This window comes from Trypanosoma brucei, chromosome 9 (assembly GCF_000002445.2).
Source record: "Trypanosoma brucei brucei TREU927 chromosome 9, whole genome shotgun sequence".
Classification (NCBI taxonomy): domain Eukaryota; phylum Euglenozoa; class Kinetoplastea; order Trypanosomatida; family Trypanosomatidae; genus Trypanosoma; species Trypanosoma brucei.
In genome coordinates this window covers 2,220,107-2,236,227 of record NC_007282.1, presented here as the reverse complement: position 1 = coordinate 2,236,227, position 16,121 = coordinate 2,220,107, and the positions used below count along the sequence as shown (strand labels likewise).

The 16,121-nt window shown below is 44.1% G+C and overlaps 7 protein-coding genes across 7 annotated transcripts, besides 4 other annotated features; 5 read left to right on the top strand and 2 right to left on the bottom strand.

Moving 5' to 3' along the window:
• Nucleotides 1-581: 581 nt before the first annotated feature.
• Tb09.211.5000 (hypothetical protein, unlikely) lies at nucleotides 582-920 on the top strand (the record flags this gene model as incomplete). Its single annotated transcript, XM_822549.1, has 1 exon — nucleotides 582-920. The coding sequence occupies one exon, from the start codon at nucleotides 582-584 to the stop codon at nucleotides 918-920; it is 339 nt and encodes a 112-aa protein (XP_827642.1).
• A 917-nt stretch (nucleotides 921-1,837) lies between these two features.
• Tb09.v1.0730 (hypothetical protein, unlikely) lies at nucleotides 1,838-2,209 on the top strand (the record flags this gene model as incomplete). Its single annotated transcript, XM_822548.1, has 1 exon — nucleotides 1,838-2,209. The coding sequence occupies one exon, from the start codon at nucleotides 1,838-1,840 to the stop codon at nucleotides 2,207-2,209; it is 372 nt and encodes a 123-aa protein (XP_827641.1).
• Nucleotides 2,210-3,728: 1,519 nt separating this feature from the next.
• On the bottom strand, nucleotides 3,729-4,712 carry Tb09.211.4990 (iron/ascorbate oxidoreductase family protein, putative; the record flags this gene model as incomplete). The annotated part of the gene is made up of 1 exon (XM_822547.1): nucleotides 3,729-4,712. The coding sequence occupies one exon, from the start codon at nucleotides 4,710-4,712 to the stop codon at nucleotides 3,729-3,731; it is 984 nt and encodes a 327-aa protein (XP_827640.1).
• A 1,920-nt stretch (nucleotides 4,713-6,632) lies between these two features.
• Tb09.v1.0720 (hypothetical protein, unlikely) lies at nucleotides 6,633-6,848 on the top strand (the record flags this gene model as incomplete). The annotated part of the gene is made up of 1 exon (XM_822546.1): nucleotides 6,633-6,848. The coding sequence occupies one exon, from the start codon at nucleotides 6,633-6,635 to the stop codon at nucleotides 6,846-6,848; it is 216 nt and encodes a 71-aa protein (XP_827639.1).
• Nucleotides 6,849-7,650: 802 nt separating this feature from the next.
• Tb09.v1.0710 (hypothetical protein, unlikely) lies at nucleotides 7,651-7,845 on the top strand (the record flags this gene model as incomplete). Its single annotated transcript, XM_822545.1, has 1 exon — nucleotides 7,651-7,845. The coding sequence occupies one exon, from the start codon at nucleotides 7,651-7,653 to the stop codon at nucleotides 7,843-7,845; it is 195 nt and encodes a 64-aa protein (XP_827638.1).
• Nucleotides 7,846-8,567: 722 nt separating this feature from the next.
• Nucleotides 8,568-8,879: a repeat region.
• A 1,799-nt stretch (nucleotides 8,880-10,678) lies between these two features.
• Tb09.211.4980 (uncharacterized protein) lies at nucleotides 10,679-12,511 on the bottom strand (the record flags this gene model as incomplete). The annotated part of the gene is made up of 1 exon (XM_822544.1): nucleotides 10,679-12,511. The coding sequence occupies one exon, from the start codon at nucleotides 12,509-12,511 to the stop codon at nucleotides 10,679-10,681; it is 1,833 nt and encodes a 610-aa protein (XP_827637.1).
• A 1,081-nt stretch (nucleotides 12,512-13,592) lies between these two features.
• Nucleotides 13,593-14,018, top strand: Tb09.211.4970 (hypothetical protein, unlikely; the record flags this gene model as incomplete). Its single annotated transcript, XM_822543.1, has 1 exon — nucleotides 13,593-14,018. One exon carries the CDS (start codon nucleotides 13,593-13,595, stop codon nucleotides 14,016-14,018), a length of 426 nt encoding a protein of 141 aa, XP_827636.1.
• Nucleotides 14,019-14,240: 222 nt separating this feature from the next.
• Nucleotides 14,241-14,261: a microsatellite.
• A 1,228-nt stretch (nucleotides 14,262-15,489) lies between these two features.
• Nucleotides 15,490-15,546: a sequence feature (AT_rich).
• A 337-nt stretch (nucleotides 15,547-15,883) lies between these two features.
• Nucleotides 15,884-15,916: a microsatellite.
• Nucleotides 15,917-16,121: the final 205 nt, after the last annotated feature.

Sequence of the window (16,121 nt, the reverse complement as noted above, 5' to 3'; positions counted from 1 at the left end):
TCATGAGGTTGTAGGAGAAATGTAGAGTGTGTTGTTGCAGAAGTTTGGTTTGAGGGGGTAGTGAATTTACGCTGTATCGAGGTGGGCGGAGGAATACCGAAGGAGCGCTCCTACCCTAGGTAAGTTAGGGATGATAGTGAATGATGCCCTTTGTGCATGATGGTGGTAGAGAACAGGGCTTGTTAACAGCCCATGGGACGCGGTGTTGCGTAGGTAATCTTTGTTCACTTTTTGTGTGGATAAGCTCTTATTGTTGGTGGCTCTCCCCTTGGGATAATGTTATCGGTAATGAAACGTAGTTGCTTATAAAGCTGGAAGGGACGTAATGAGCCCCGTTCCTGAGAAATGTCATTACGTGCTGGGGGGTGATAAATGTTACGAGGAAACCGAACGCGGCGCGAATCTTTTAAATTGGTTATTTACCCTCGACGACACACAGTGTGCATGATACTGGTCTTCAAATCACTCCGTGTAAATAAATGCTTTATTTTTTCTTAATTGTTGTTGAGGATTCACTTTAAATTTTTTTTATGACTTGTCACAAGAGGTATATAAGCTTCCACACTGAGGAAAGCACTTCCATGAGTTGCACAGCTAGGAAGCAGGAAGATATGCGTCATCCTGCACAAAGGCTAAGAGTGGTGAATCGCACCACTTCTTTTGCTGCATTCACGTTCGCTTTGAGACTTCCACACAAGTTTTACCGCTCTTTCACAACCTCACCACGTCGATCAGAAGAACATCTTCATATGATTTCCATATTCTCTAATGTTAAGGGGGTATCATCAAGCAGCAGCGATTTCTGGAAGAAAACCGTTTTGGGCTTTCCGCCAAGGATACCATATTCCACGGGGAATAGTTGCGTCTTTCCGACACACCGTTATGCATTTTCCGATTTTCAGGAACGCATAGTACCATGATCGGCCGCACAAAAAAAAAAACACTTCTGTCCCCTCATGTAAAGAGCCCCATAAAAGTTCTAACACTGGGTTATCAATGGAGTTTAACCACGTTCCACAGGAAAAGACCACTGGTCCGCTCTGTGAAGCACTCGCATCTGTGATTGTGATACCCTGCGCCCACGTTTGGGCTAGAGTAACAATTGCGCAAGTAGAATATCTCAGCGTTGGCAGCCGCTACCGACGCCGGACAGCCTGCAACTGTGCAGGCGGTAGCGCGTTAATACACTCACTGTGGAATACCGACCGTGGAGCGGATTTAGGAGCCACTGTATGCGCGAAAGATGCAGACACTGACATTCACCAAATTTATGACCCCACGCATGTACCACGGATGATGGACCAAGAGATTTCTATTGTTAGGAAAATATGGGGCCGTTACGACAATATGCAAAAATAATAAACTGATAGTCGTCGAGTAGGCACGTGCAGCCCCATTAGTACGCAGTGGCAACAGAATCCATGGCACTAGAAATTAATGTGGAAATGACACTGTATGCTCTCCCAGCGTATGCAACTTTATCGACTACACTCTTGATAATCACCGACTCACTGTTTCCCTTCATGGCATCGGAAGTAGACCCATCTCACCGTAGCAGACCAACAACCAAATAAGCTATGGGCGCTTCTCACACAAGTACAGGGGAGAAAGTGTGTACCAGGATGAAGTTTGCATTTAGTTACTGAGGTGGAATGGAATGTAATGGACTGAAGCGTCTGAATCTATACCAACAGGGGATACTGAAACGCTGCAGATTCCTGACCCAAGGATTCCGGGTACTGTAGCACACATGAATCAATATTAATATCAGAGGAAAAACACCCGAATAAGAAACGGAGCTGTCTAGCCTCCGTATCGCTTCCTCCTGGCATAGTGGATGAATGCCGCGACATATCAACCCGCGAGTACCACTGCAGTGCCTGAAATGCAAAGTGCAAACCTCAGCTTACAAATCCTCAAACATTACCATTCTTTCCTTTTGGCGGTACCTTTCACCGTCGACAACAACGGGGCACATGGATACTCGCCGACTCGAGAACTAATGAATCTGCAGCGCCCTCCCCCCTTCCCCCCGGTGCTCGACGGCTGTCCGCCCATCCAGTTTCATATACTAAACCATATGCTGGTTCGCAGCGCCCCACACACACCACCGGCGCGGAACTGTGACGCCACGTTTGTGACCGGCGTCGTCAGAAAATATCTTCAGTTCGGCCCACGCAGAAGTATTGTGGAATCTCCCGAATTGTAACTGCAGGCGCTGTGACCTACCGCTATTCGCACAGCTCCCTTATCGAGCATATGCATGCCACACCTTCCATGAGTAAGCAGCAGCAAATTCCTTCGCCGTCTCTGCCCCCGCCGTGTGACGTCGTCAGGGCACGCTCCCCGACAACTGTGTGAAACAGAGTGAGCTTTTTTCCTCCGTCACACTTCGGTAGAGCCCTCTTCAACCCCAAATAATCCAACGGTGCATTTCCGCCAACAGTTCAGTCTACGGCGTCGTCCCTCCTTCGCCGCACAACTGTAACAATCCCTCCAGAGCAGAAATCGTATGCTAGCTTGTTTGAATATGTCTTTGACAAATATTCTGTGTCTACTTTGAGTTGTAAGAAAGAGAAAAAGAATGTTTTATGGGATGTTTCTTTTTTTTTCCTTACTGTTTTTTGGTGTGTGTGTGTGGGGATACCGTATTTTCCCCCTCGCAACGACTCTTTCACGCGCACAATCAAGGTGTTAAAACTTTGACGAATTTCCTCTCTTCCAATGAAATGCACAAACTGCCGCAGTTTGCCGACACTGTGTTAGCGTTTCGGAATTCGTGTGGAGCACCCAACTTGAAGTAGCGTCTTCCCTTACGGGATAAGTCGCTAAGAACAAACAAAATACTTAAATTAAATTGCAAGCAAGTACCAAGTCCCTGAATAAGGTATTATTTTTTTTGAGGGGGGAATCATGTGAATAAAGCAAAGCAAAAAAATCTTTTTTCGACTATTACTCGTCCCTCAGATACTCATTAAGTGTTGACTTTTCTGTGTTATTAGAGTTTCAAAGTTTTCTTCCTCTTTCGCAATAAGCTTCCCCTCATCGAGTTAAGGGAAAGGTGTCTCATTTTACGTCAAAAGTATTAAAAGGAGATATAAAAACAGACAAATGGATTATTTGATTGTTTTTCCTCTTGTTTCCCTATTTTGGAGTATCTTTGTTTTACTACATTCGGTTCTTATCTGTGTTTTCTGAAACCGTGGGTTTTATTAAAATATAACCACATATTCATTTGGCTTTTTTCGTGACCATTTCCAGGGATGTTACACAATATTGGATAATTCACCCTTCAGATTGTTATTTTTCCTGGCATGTGGCATATTCTTCAACGCCCATCTTTAGCCAAGAAAATTTTCTATTTCGATTACTGTCATCCGCTATGCTTCACCCAGTTTTTTGGCAGTAGTTTCATTATATTTTCTTTATCAGCACCCTCAAACCGACTTTCTTGAACAGGCCAACACCAGCTAGGTCTTCGGTTTCGCGGGGGCTCTTGATTTCCACCATTTCCCTGTCGAGCCTCGGAAGCGTAGCGGGTTCGAGTCAACCTAGTTTTTACAGGGGTTTCGGCGTTGTCCAATCGCGTCGTGCTGATGATGCAAATGCCGGAAGTGAAGAGGGAGGGCGGCAGGTATATAATGGTGGTTCCTTCTCTCCAGCCATGAGACAAGATAAAGAGCGGACGCCCCACCACTAACAGGGCAGTCATTTTGGCTCTGGTGTACTTACATTTTCGATTTGTAAGAATAGAGATCCGCCAATCTTTTCAGCAACCAGTCAGAAGCTTTGACTGGTGGGTATTTCGGTGGATTAGTGTCCGAGTAGCAATTGTCGAGACATTTAACCAAAGCGTTCGGATTCGGGTTACAGAAGAAAGGTATGGAGTACCGTTCCTTTCCTCTGGACACAACGCAGTGCTTGGTTGAACGATACCGCCCATTAGTCCACATCTCCATCATATCCCCAATGTTGACGACAAAGCTTCCTTCAATGGGTGGAACATCAACGAGTTTGTCGTCAGGATTACGGACCTGCAATCCTCCCGTGGAATCTTGGTAGAGAATAGTGATAATCCCGTAATCAGAGTGCTCCATCCGCAGAGTGTTACCATTCGCGTGTGTTTTTGGTTCGGGATAATGCTTGACAGTTAGCTCACATTGTGGTACGCTGAACTTGTCGTCGAAGAAATCTTCACGTATTCCAATACCTCGCGCCATGGCACGAAGTAGAACGAGCATGAATGCCCACATATCGCGGAAATAGGTTTCCATGATGTCTACCCACTCCGGAACTTGTGTGGGGTGCACATTTGGTCCGCGTAGGGGGGCCCGTGCCATGACTTCAGGATGGTGTAGGGGCAGGTGATATCCCATGTTGAACGCCTCATATGAGTAGGTTTTGGCATGCTCTGGTTCCTCAGCTCCGAAGGGGACATATCCTCTGTATTTTAGGAAACCCTTCTTGACATCAATTTTCATCTTCTCTTCCATTGGAAGGGAAAAGAAAGTTTTCGAAATTTGCAATACCCTATCGATCTGCTCTTGTTTAATAGGGTGACCAACGACATAGAGGAATCCTGAAGTGCGGCACGCGTGATCCAACTGCTTGGCAACCTTCATGATCTCCTGCTCCGCGCCCCCAAACAATGGCGAGACATCGATTACCGGCAACGAAGCACGCGGTGTCATGAACGGCGTAGCAGAATACATTTTCTTCGCTGTCTCCCTGGCTTGTAAGTATCTTACCGGATGATGCGCACCCGTATGTCCAGTTGGTTCGGCCTTCGTACCTTGTTCGATCCTATGTGACGAACTTCCACTTACGTGAATTGCTTACCACTCCAGCCTTAGACGTGTCCGCACGGTGCTGACTTCCCTTTTGCCACCGTTTACGCGGAAGGGTGCCTTTTCAACCCTGCAGTAGCGGTAATTCCCCTCGATCTTACTACGAAAATGTCGAGGCAGTGTGCTTTCGCACCTGAGACGCGTTAGATAACGTTCTTGTATCAGTGCTTCTATGGATTTAATAAGTGAGCCAAATGCGCCCTCCAGAGCAGAAATCGTATGCTAGCTTGTTTGAATATGTCTTTGACAAATGCTCTGTGTCTACTTTGAGTTGTAAGAAAGAGAAAAAGAATGTTTTATGGGATGTTTCTTTTTTTTTTTTCCTTACTGTTTTTTGGTGTGTGTGTGGGGATACCGTATTTTCCCCCTCGCAACGACTCTTTCACGCGCACAATCAAGGTGTTAAAACTTTGACGAATTTCCTCTCTTCCAACGAAATGCACAAACTGCCGCAGTTTGCCGACACTGTGTTAGCGTTTCGGAATTCGTGTGGAGCACCCAACTTGAAGTAGCGTCTTCCCTTACGGGATAAGTCGCTAAGAACAAACAAAATACTTAAATTAAATTGCAAGCAAGTACCAAGTCCCTGAATAAGGTATTATTTTTTTTTGAGGGGGGAATCATGTGAATAAAGCAAAGCAAAAAAATCTTTTTTCGACTATTACTCGTCCCTCAGATACTCATTAAGTGTTGACTTTTCTGTGTTATTAGAGTCTCAAAGTTTTCTTCCTCTTTCGCAATAAGCTTCCCCTCATCGAGTTAAGGGAAAGGTGTCTCATTTTACGTCAAAAAGTATTAAAAGGAGATATAAAACGGATCCCGTGCCGCTCTAGTGACTACGTAGGGATTTTTTTTTTTGCATGCAGCATGATGTCTGGCTTTTACCTGTTTACCGATAGTTTAGACACTCTCCTACCACTGGTAAGGTTTGTCAACGTCAGATCTCTGGTATCCACGTCCCCAAAAGCAGATTTCGATTCCAACAAAACGATATCGTATTCGTCGTTTTTGCGGAGAAACAAACGGTCAGTGGCGCTCATCACAAATCATCGTCATGCACAACATCGGTGCCTGTTTCTTCTGTTTGCTCCCCACAATCCGCTACTTCGCGGGAGGTAACAGGATCAATCCGACAACGACAGATTGGCGGAGCATAGTCATTCGGTTATTACTAGAAAAATATGTACGGGCGAGCGGAAGTACTCGTATGCATCCACAACCAAACTGGAACGGCACCAACGGCCAGGCGTCGTCCACAGGAAATACGTGTATTTCACTCTAACCAACCACCTAACGGATGAAAACCTATAAACAGGGAGAAAGTAAGACAGGGAGAGACACCCCTAAGAAGATATCTTATATTTGAAGTTACTGTCAGCTTCTTTCGGTGGGGTATTACTAATCTGTGGTGGGTGACCGACGTTTAGGCTCGGTTGTGTAAACAGCGGAGCTTTAGTTGCCTTTTCGCTGGGGTTAGAGGTGCCCCAAATAGTTGCGATATACTTGATGAATCGCCTGGGCGTCCGCGCGGCTCATAAATCGCCGTTGCCGAGCGTGGAACCACTGTGCACTCGCAGCCCTTCTTCATGCAGACGTTCTCAACTGCAACTTTAGCCGCGCTTGTTGTCAGCGCCGCCTTGCCTTAATAGGGATTTGGTTCCCGATGTCTCAGAAGGAAAACGCTTCCTGTCACTAAAATCAATTTTGCACCGGAAAGGAAACCACGCGAACGCTTCAGTAGACGATAACGAAGAGGTGCCGGTTAGGCAGCACCCGTTGACACAAATGAAGAGCCGTTGGTATTGCTATTCTGATGACAATACCTGTTTCCCTCCGCAGATAAATGCCCGTTTGTACTCCCAGTTCCACGGGAGTAAGCGGGGCATCGTACACGCTAGCTGCCACGCCACGCTTTTTGGAATGGGAACACCGACTCTAAAAAGAGGTTCTAACAATGTTGCTGGCAGCCGAATCACTAAGCGTGTACTTGAGACCGCCTAAAGAAGGAAAATGACGGCACCCTACCACTGGTCACCAATCACAGATGATTAATCACGTTGTATTGCCTAATGGCAAACAGTTGGATTCGATTGCTTGGTCGCTTGCAGTCAGAGCCCCTCACCACTCAGGCGCTGAGTGGATGTAGTCATTGCTAAACAGGTTTTGACACGGACGCGCACAACAAAAGGGTGGTGGAGCGGAGCGATGCAACGGTTACAAAAGGGAGGAACTTCCACACAGTAAAGCATTAACTTTTTTCGTATACATTCATCATAGGCTAGCTTAACCAGGTACGTAGGAGCCCTCCTTTAGGATGCCAGCTAGTGTAAAACCCGCGCTCAATGACACTGTTTCCGTACTTGGGCTCGCACTCCTTTCATCCGCTCGCGCACCACTATTTCTCAACGCAGATGATATGTCGCAAAAAAGTCTGCGAAGGCCCCTAAGGCAAGCGACTCGCATCCGACCACGGTGTAGGGAAGAAGAGGCGTTCCGCACGTTTGGGGTATGCGCATTTCTTCTTCGTCATCGGGTGTTGCAGCCTCGCACTTCAACGTTCCGGTGGTCAATGTTGACAACATAACCTCCAGCTTAGCGTCGCAGTAGCTACCCCTTTTGCCTTCCTCACGAGTGGTGTTTGGATGCTGGAAACCCACTGCCGAACTCCAAAACTATCAGCGTGTCGCTCTTCCATGCTCCTCATTACCCCACTTTTGTGGCGTCCCAAACGCAACGAGGTGCCGAGGACCATAACTATGTGGGGCTACTTGGAGCGAAGCTTGAGGAAGAAACTTCTGTCCCCATGCTGTCCTCACTTACCCCAGCGACCGCGCCATACCAAGCGATTGGAACCCCTAAAAGGCGGACTGAATACTTGCTTAAGCGAAAGCCATGCCCTCTGGTAACTCTGCCACTGGAAAAGGCAACAGCTTCTACACATCTAAATGCGTCTCGCAACGGTCGAACTCCCGTCTCCACCCACCGCGCCGAATGGTAGGCACGAAGACGGTTCGATGTGTACGTCGGAAATCGCACCGCCTTCGTGCCTGCCATTCGGGCATGGTGGAGGATTTGTGTTCGTGTTCATTTCAGCTGGGGGTACGTGGCTCCGGTGGAGGTTACCGTAGCCTCGTTTGCGTCTGATAAAAAATCTTGTCTAATGTCTTACCTGGAAAAGAACCATTGCGCACTGCCATTGCCCGGGGCTTCAGGTCACTCTATACCCAGTCTACGCTGACAGTTACTTCAGTTGAATGCGCGTGATAAGGAAAAAACTTCCTTCTTGGGGCACTCTTTCTACAAAGTGGTAAGTCAGCGGGAATTCCGCCACAATCATTCTTCCCGGAGGGCAGCTGCCTATCCATCAGGTTTACTCTCCAGATACCGAAAGCATCAGTTGCAACGAACGCCAAATAACATGGTTGCGTTTTCCCGTGCGCACGATGAAGCACTTTCTCCTCAACCCATTTACATGACCGATGCCGTGCTATTCGATAGTTCAACGTTGCTCACCATTAGCAATTCAAGGGACCCGTTCAGTGGGTGATATCGAAAAAAACGAAAATTCGCTGTGATATCACATCTAGTTACTAAATGTCCCTTCCATCAAACAATTTATCTCAAGCATTGTACATCCGCATTATCGGTCAGCTGCCGCCGAGAAAATCGGTTATAGCTAAGAAAAACTCACGAACAGATAACCATACAGCGATATCCAGTGGACAAAGTTTTTCCCAGTGAGAACCCACCGTAGTTTCACCCCGTCACGCATAACGGCGGCCCGCAAATCTCCTCTACATTACCGCAGAGCAGTATGTTAGTGCGGGTGATACTGCTGATGGCACGTGCCCAGGGACCGACAAATGAAAAACGGTTTCCCAGCAAGACGCTGCTGATCCCTGTGCTGTATGATGCCATAGACGGAGCACAGCAATGTTCCCCATGAGAAGAACGCTGCTGGCTCTCGGCTTCCCCCGATGATACGGGGTACTGGACTCTGACACCACGTTGAGGTGGCCAGCGTGGCCAGAGTATGAAGGAGAAGCGAACCAATGGATAGCAACTTACCTATACCAGAGCTCCCAATCGCAATGTAGGGGCCTGGCTCGGCCTCCATTCTTCCATCCCATTGGGTCTGTCAAGTACAGAGCCCTCTTCTCGAGACATTCCACTCTCTCCAGTCCTCTGTCCACATGAGGATGTCATTATGTTTCGTACCGTTAAACCTTAAGTAGGGTCGGTTCATTTCAGGCGTGAGAGCTAATGTCTTGAGGCCTCCAGTGCGCTCCAGAAACTTTGTGCAATTCTTCAAAGTCGTATGATAAACTAATTCAATTGTGCTTGGCAGTGTACGGTTCAGAGGCAGACAATAAGTCCTTCGTCCTCACTCACAGCTTCACCATTTGGAATCCACTTGACAGACCTCATTGATAATTACTGCATTGCAACATCAGCTGCGGATTGAAATTACATACGTCACCAAAATATACTCACATAACCTCGCAAAAAGTAAGTAGTTGCATATGCCACAGCACTTCTTGTTGTGTAAACCAAAAATAATGCGTCGCGGGAGTACCTTTTGATCAGTAAACGAAAATATCTCCGTGTGGTAACGGTTTGTTCATTGCTCCTTCAAATGTGATACCTGCTGTGTCAAGCCGATTAAAGGCATTATAAAGAGCTTCTGCTTTTCAATAAGCAAAATAGCGCTAGTGTCTTTCATGGGCGATAACAATACATCCTCGTGTTTTCACTGTCAGTGGTCGCTCACTTCACAATCTCGTAGGCATTCAGAGTTAATAATGTTAGCAAAAGAATTTTGGGATATGATATTCAAATGGCAGTGGTCCTCCGATCTCACATGTATGCCACATGTTTCTCACTTCAGACACGACGCTGCTTTTCGTATTTTTCTCAAATAAAGAAACAAGTAATAATACTAGAGACTTTACTATTTCGGACCGGTGTGAGTTCGTGTAACTTTAAATGTACGGCTTTCTGTAACTTATCAGCTAACAGCAGTGTCTAAATTAATGTAAACGTCAGAGAGAAAAACCTTTTGCTCATTGTTGTCAAATAAGAAGCAAATATGAAAGAAAGGAATGATTCTTTAAATGAAAGAATACATAATGTACCTTGGAACTACCTACGGGAAAGTCATAAACATATATGGATACGATATAAAACGGAAAATATGATGGATTAAAGGATCTGCCCTCGCCTTCAGTTTCTCTGAGGCATCATATTGTAAGAAATAAAATAATAGTTCCCAAAACCAATAGAGCGTTACTACACACTCGTGTATATTTGATATGGATGTTGTTGAGTTAATACGGTACACACCACTTTGCTGTGCAAGGGGTTAGTGTAACTGCGCCCTTTGAAGTAGCAGTGGGCTCCAGTAAAATACAGACAAAATAACATATACTTAGGTAAATAACGTATGCAGAGAGCGTAGCCATGAGCTTTTGAAAAATAAAGGCCCCAAAACGTGTTGCGTTAATGTATTCCTGCTTCTGCAGGGTCATATTACGAATAGGGACGAATCATGAAAAAATTAGATGAGGGGGTTGAATATTTATTTTTCGGAAAGAGATATTCCCGTCATGTTCTCACTCGTATGATAGGGATGATATTTTACTATTTTCTGAAAAGGGAAACATGCAGTGTGCCACGCTTCTTAACCACAGATATCGGCGTCACTTTCATTGCTAATATTGATATGTTGCGCATGACGCTGCGTGCCCCTGGATTCACCCATCACTTGATTAGGTGCCCTAATTCTAACGATGCGGCAGAAGTGATGTTCTCCTGAAACCTCATATGATAGATTATTTAGCTCTCCACCAATCAAATAATGAGGTACAATTTCCAATGATAGACCATACACTTCTCATATCCACCCCTCTCGCAACCAATGTGTCTTTCACCGTTTTGTTGTCGTTAACATAGCATAGATCGACCCATGTGAGCAAGGGCAGCTCCAGTAGTGCCTCAAACCCCGCTTTCAGCTCGGAACATTCCTCCAGCACCAAATTTTTGAGTGATTTTACGTTAATTAAAGGCCCTATATGAGTTATGTTTTCGCATCCAGCAAGACTCAGACAGTCTAGTTTCAACTTAGGGAACAACACTCGAAGCATCACATCTTGAATTTTCGTACATGATAGATCAAGGATGCGCAGCAGTGGTAACTCCCCAAGTGCAATCCAACCATCTGATACATTCGTACAATCTCTAAGACTCAACGCTTCCAATGTCTTTATTCCTGATATAGAGGAAATGTCTTCGAGGCAGGAGCACCCTGAGAGATCAAATGCCACCAATGAGCGCGAGTGACTTATTCCTTTAAGTGACTCGTCAAACATCGTTTTGCTCGATAACCTTAGTACTCGAAGGCGTGGAAGTCCCCCAATACTGCCGAATTGGATTGCGGCGCAGAAAAACCCCCCCACACTCAATTCCTCAAGCGTTTGAATGGAAGAAATAGATTGGATATCGAAACCGTTGCAAAATGAAGAAAGACGAATGCCATAACGTACGGCAGCAAAAGTACTGAGAATGGTATCGAAGGCGCTGAGTTGTAATTGCCTCACATCCAGCACACGGAGTCGCGGGAGTAGTACCAGATTGTCGATACCAGAAGTTATTTTAGTGGCGTGAAGATTCAGCTCTTCCAGAGTTTTAACACGGCAGAGTGGAGTGGCGTCAGTTAATTTCTCACAGAAGGAGACATCTAGTGATACAAGTGACTTCGACTTCGAGATTGGCTCAAGTGTTCTGTTAGTGATTTTGTTCCCTTCCAAATGAAGAACTCGGAGCTGTGGAAGTTGGCCAATGCCTTCCCACCCATGTATAATATTACTGCACCATGAAAGACTCAACTCCTTTAGTGTTGCAAAATTTGACAGCTGTTCGACATTCTCCAATCCTGGGCACCCAGATAGTGTCAACTTTGATAGTTTCTTGCATACGGAAAGTTCCTTCAAGAAATCGTCATTTGTTGATGTCCTCCCCAAGTTGAGAATCGTGAGGTTCGGCAGAAGGTGTATCCCCTCAATTTTTTTCAGCTCTTCGCATCCATTCAACGTAAGTTCCTCCAATTCCTCAATGCAACTTCCTTTGAAACAAAGCCTTTCCATATGGGACAATTCCTTCAGAGAAGTCACGTTCAGTATTTTACCGCTCACGTATTCGATACACAAATCCTTTAGCATTTTCAGTGAGGTCAGCTGCTGCACATCGACATCTTCCTCCTTCACCGTAACACTCAGTTTCCGTAGGGTAACAGATGCTTGGAGCGGTTGCAAGGTATTTTTATCAACTTTGGTGCCTTTGAGTGAAACCTCCTGGCCATCGCTCAATAAATTAGGATGAGTTGTATCACCGTCTGCGGCACTTGTATCCTTCCTTTCCCTTTCAGCATTATTGAGGACACTGGAAGCTTCGGTTGCCCCTACAGAAACGTCCCCCACCTGCTGCAGTTCTTCCGTCGGTCGATCTCGCTTACGAAGTGATTTCATTACGTTACTGTTTGCGTTGACCGTTGGAGTGTTTACTTCTGGCTCCTGTTGAGGTCCTGTCGCCAACAGTCTCCGTTTTCCCTTCAGAATATTCTTTCCGTTATTTTGTTGTTTTCCCTTGGCTTGACCCTTCCACACCATTGGGGATGATAAACTTTACTTTTTTTAATCCTGGTAAAATTCTTGTTGTTTTTTTTTTAAGTAGCGTCGTGAGAGTAAATGGAGAGGTGACAAACGTTGAGTCATTCAGTAAGATGAATAGTTTGATTGGTGATTTGTATTTATTTGTGTCACCAGTGAGAAAATAAAAAAGGAAAGGTCGATTACTCTGAAGCATGGCGTAATAACTAGTCCTGTACCACACATCGCTTCAATCAGTCTGTTTTATTTCCTCTTTCAGCACAAAAATATACGCCTGATAGTTCCCTAACTCTTCCCAACGCAGTATTGGACATGTGTCATTTTAAACGCATGCTGGCTGAAGCAGGGGCAGGTGAAATGAAAGATATTGTTTGGTGTACGTTCGGTTTTACAGAGTAGGGCTGCAATCAGAGTTGAAAGTAGAAACAGATACACCCATCTTTTATATGTTTCCTACTGTTCTCTAGCAGCTCTGCTCTGAATTCTACGAACATCAACCAATAAAATTATTTTTGATGTTCTTCGGTGTTTCACAAGATACCGCTATGATTCAAAAATCTGTAACAGAAAAAGATACAGTGAAAAAATAAACAAGGCTTGGTGGTATTCACGACAATATCTGAAAACCATGATCAATACAATGTCACAACTAATGAGATGTATGCGTTGTATAATAGGGAAATTACATAAGCAACCTTTCCCATTGCGCTTTTCATCGCGTCGTCTGCTCAGTAGCGTCCGCAACCACGTCTTCACCATATTAATATGTGGTTTCATGAATACACCCTTCTCAATGGAAACGTGCACATTCACTATTTAGCCTCATTTATTCTTGAGTCAGACCCAAATTGTAATATTTAAGTTAAATAGGCAAATGGTTGTTCAGAGTTACTGTAAGTACTGCCTCGCGTCTTCACAGCACTTTTGTGTCGGTGCGTGTTCCCCAAATAATGCCCCTTCTTCCTATTGTCTTACAGGTTATGGAGTGCCACTCCCTCACAACTCAACCCCCAGTTTCATCATTTTCCAAAGTGTGTTAGTAGGTTTGTATGTTCATTCGGTTACGTAAAAACAATCCAAGATGCTGTGTAAGAGAACACCATCAACTTCAAAGAGCACCCTACACAAATATTTTGATATCAATTTATTGCTTTACGCATCTTTCACTACTTCGGTTCTTAGTTCTTCACCATTGCTTTCGTTTCACATTTACCATCCTCTATTTCTTTTCGCTTTGCACATTTTTTCTCCCTTACTTTATTCACGCAGCTGCATTCGATCACATATTCCCCTCCGCGGACATGAGGACTTCACTAATATTTCCCTTGTGCTTTGTCGTTCATGTGATTCCATTGCCAATTTCCATTTTATTCCAAATGTCTTTTCTTTTCTCGGTATGTTCTCTCCTTACTTCAGAGGGGTTGTGAGTCTAAGTTTAATGGGAACGAGGAGATTCCCTAGTTTCGGATTGCACATAGGGAATAAAGTGACGCACTGTTACAAGTGAAGCTATCTCGCACTGTTGCAGTTTCCCACACCCGTAACATGTATAGATGAACATTTTTTTTTTCCGGGGGCCTACGAAAGGAATGGCCAAACCTTTACTCATTGTCAGGTGAGATGAAATAACCATCATAATTCTTGTTTCCATATCACGCTTAAGAGAAGCGTCGCAAAGAGTGAGTTTTTAAAACGCCCACCCAACCCAACTGTCACCGCCTCTGTGGGGGGGTTAGGGTTAGGGTTAGGGGTACTTCCAGTACCTTCCTTATGGTCAGTAAATTTACTTCCATACAATTGAGGACTCGCATTTACCAACAATACCCTTCCCTTAACGATACAAAGGATGGATATGATAGTCACAACAAAAGTTGGCATATCAATTTCCCACCCCTTTTAACTTCACACTGTACAGGAAGGTAAGTCATAGGATACCTTATATTAATATACATACGGTTGTTTCTGTACAAAATATAAAAGGGAAGAAAAAGAGAACAGGAATCATATACATTAGTGTTGAGGAGAGTGATCTAAATGCGTTCGAATGAGAATCGAATACTTCCCATACCAATATGTGCCTCTGATGGCCTCATGAACCACAATCTAAGTTTATCACGTTATCAACCTATTAACCACCACCACGCATACTATTGAGGTTGATAATACACAAGCAGGAATAACGCACATAACACAAAGAGGCCCAGCACATTACGCTGCGTGTCTATGTTATTGTGCCAGCACCAGGTCAGTTTCTGCAAAAGCCTTCAGCACTGTATATAATAGCAAGCTATTGGCACATCTTTTCGTTTGTGAAGGTGCAAATGTCCCATTTCACTTGTTTCCCATCCTGATCGTAGCATGCAACACACGGGACGTTGTGACTATGGTTTCCTTCGAATTGTTAGCTGCTTCCATTTTCTGGAGCTTATGCGAATAAAACCGACACTCGCCGCTCCCAAAAAAGAAACAATAAAATTCCACTGAACTCACGGAAGCTTTTGCGTGCAACCCTCCGCCGTTACAGTTGGAATCTACCCATTCTTCCTTCCAACATGGTAACTGTCCCACTTCGCTTCATAACATTAACATGATACAAACTAACTCCTAACTAGAAGCGAAACGTCAAAATCTACCTTATTTGCACTGACAGCGAAAAGGCGGGCAATTAAATATAACGGAAACGCTAAGAATAATTTAATATGTTGAAATATTTTGATTGTCATGTTGCACATATCAACAAGATGTGAGTGAGGACACAAGCAAACTTCCTTTAAATTTTTAAGTTTGTCACATTGTATATGAAGGATAAAAAAAACAATATAAGATAAAAACGGAGTGTGAGTTTACCAGAATATAATGTGTGTGAGAAGCCAGAGTTTCCGATTTTTGTTTCATCATTCCCCTTCGTTGCGAAGGGGGCTTCAGAATGTATCACTTCTTCAAAAATAATTGGTTCAAATGATTCTAAAAGAAAATGCAATAAAATAAATTATGTAATTACAAAAATAAATACAAAAAGTTAAAATATTTTAATTGAAACAAGGGGATTCAATTGCACTGTTTGAGAATATAGATATACCAGTGGCAAGTGTAAAAAAGAATCACGAGACACGTAATGTGTTGTATTATCCTTTCCTGTGTAGCAAATTGGTGGTCAAGATGCTGCTCTGATATAATTTAAAGTCACTCTGTCATTTCTTTCAGTAAAACAAATAATAATAACAGTAATGAAATATATTCACTATACTTTAATGGTATATAAACTTCACCTCCTCATATCATTGACAGGCAAACAGTACTGTAGAATGTTGAGTGCTTTTACTTTTCAGGTGTGGCTATGGGTGAAAATTAACAATGAATGCTGTGTCTCATATAACAATAATATTAATAATAATAACAGTAATATTTCGTTCGATATTTGGGTGAGAGTATGCGGCTGTAAAGACAGAAGGACATACAAGAAATGAGATATTCATTTAGCATGGTTGTAATAATGAATGAGCGTAATATAATCATCACTACACCGATAGCCATAATACAAAGTGCCATTGAATAAAAAGCTTGTCGCACGCACACGCACACCTTCCTAACTGTTCTTTACACAATATAT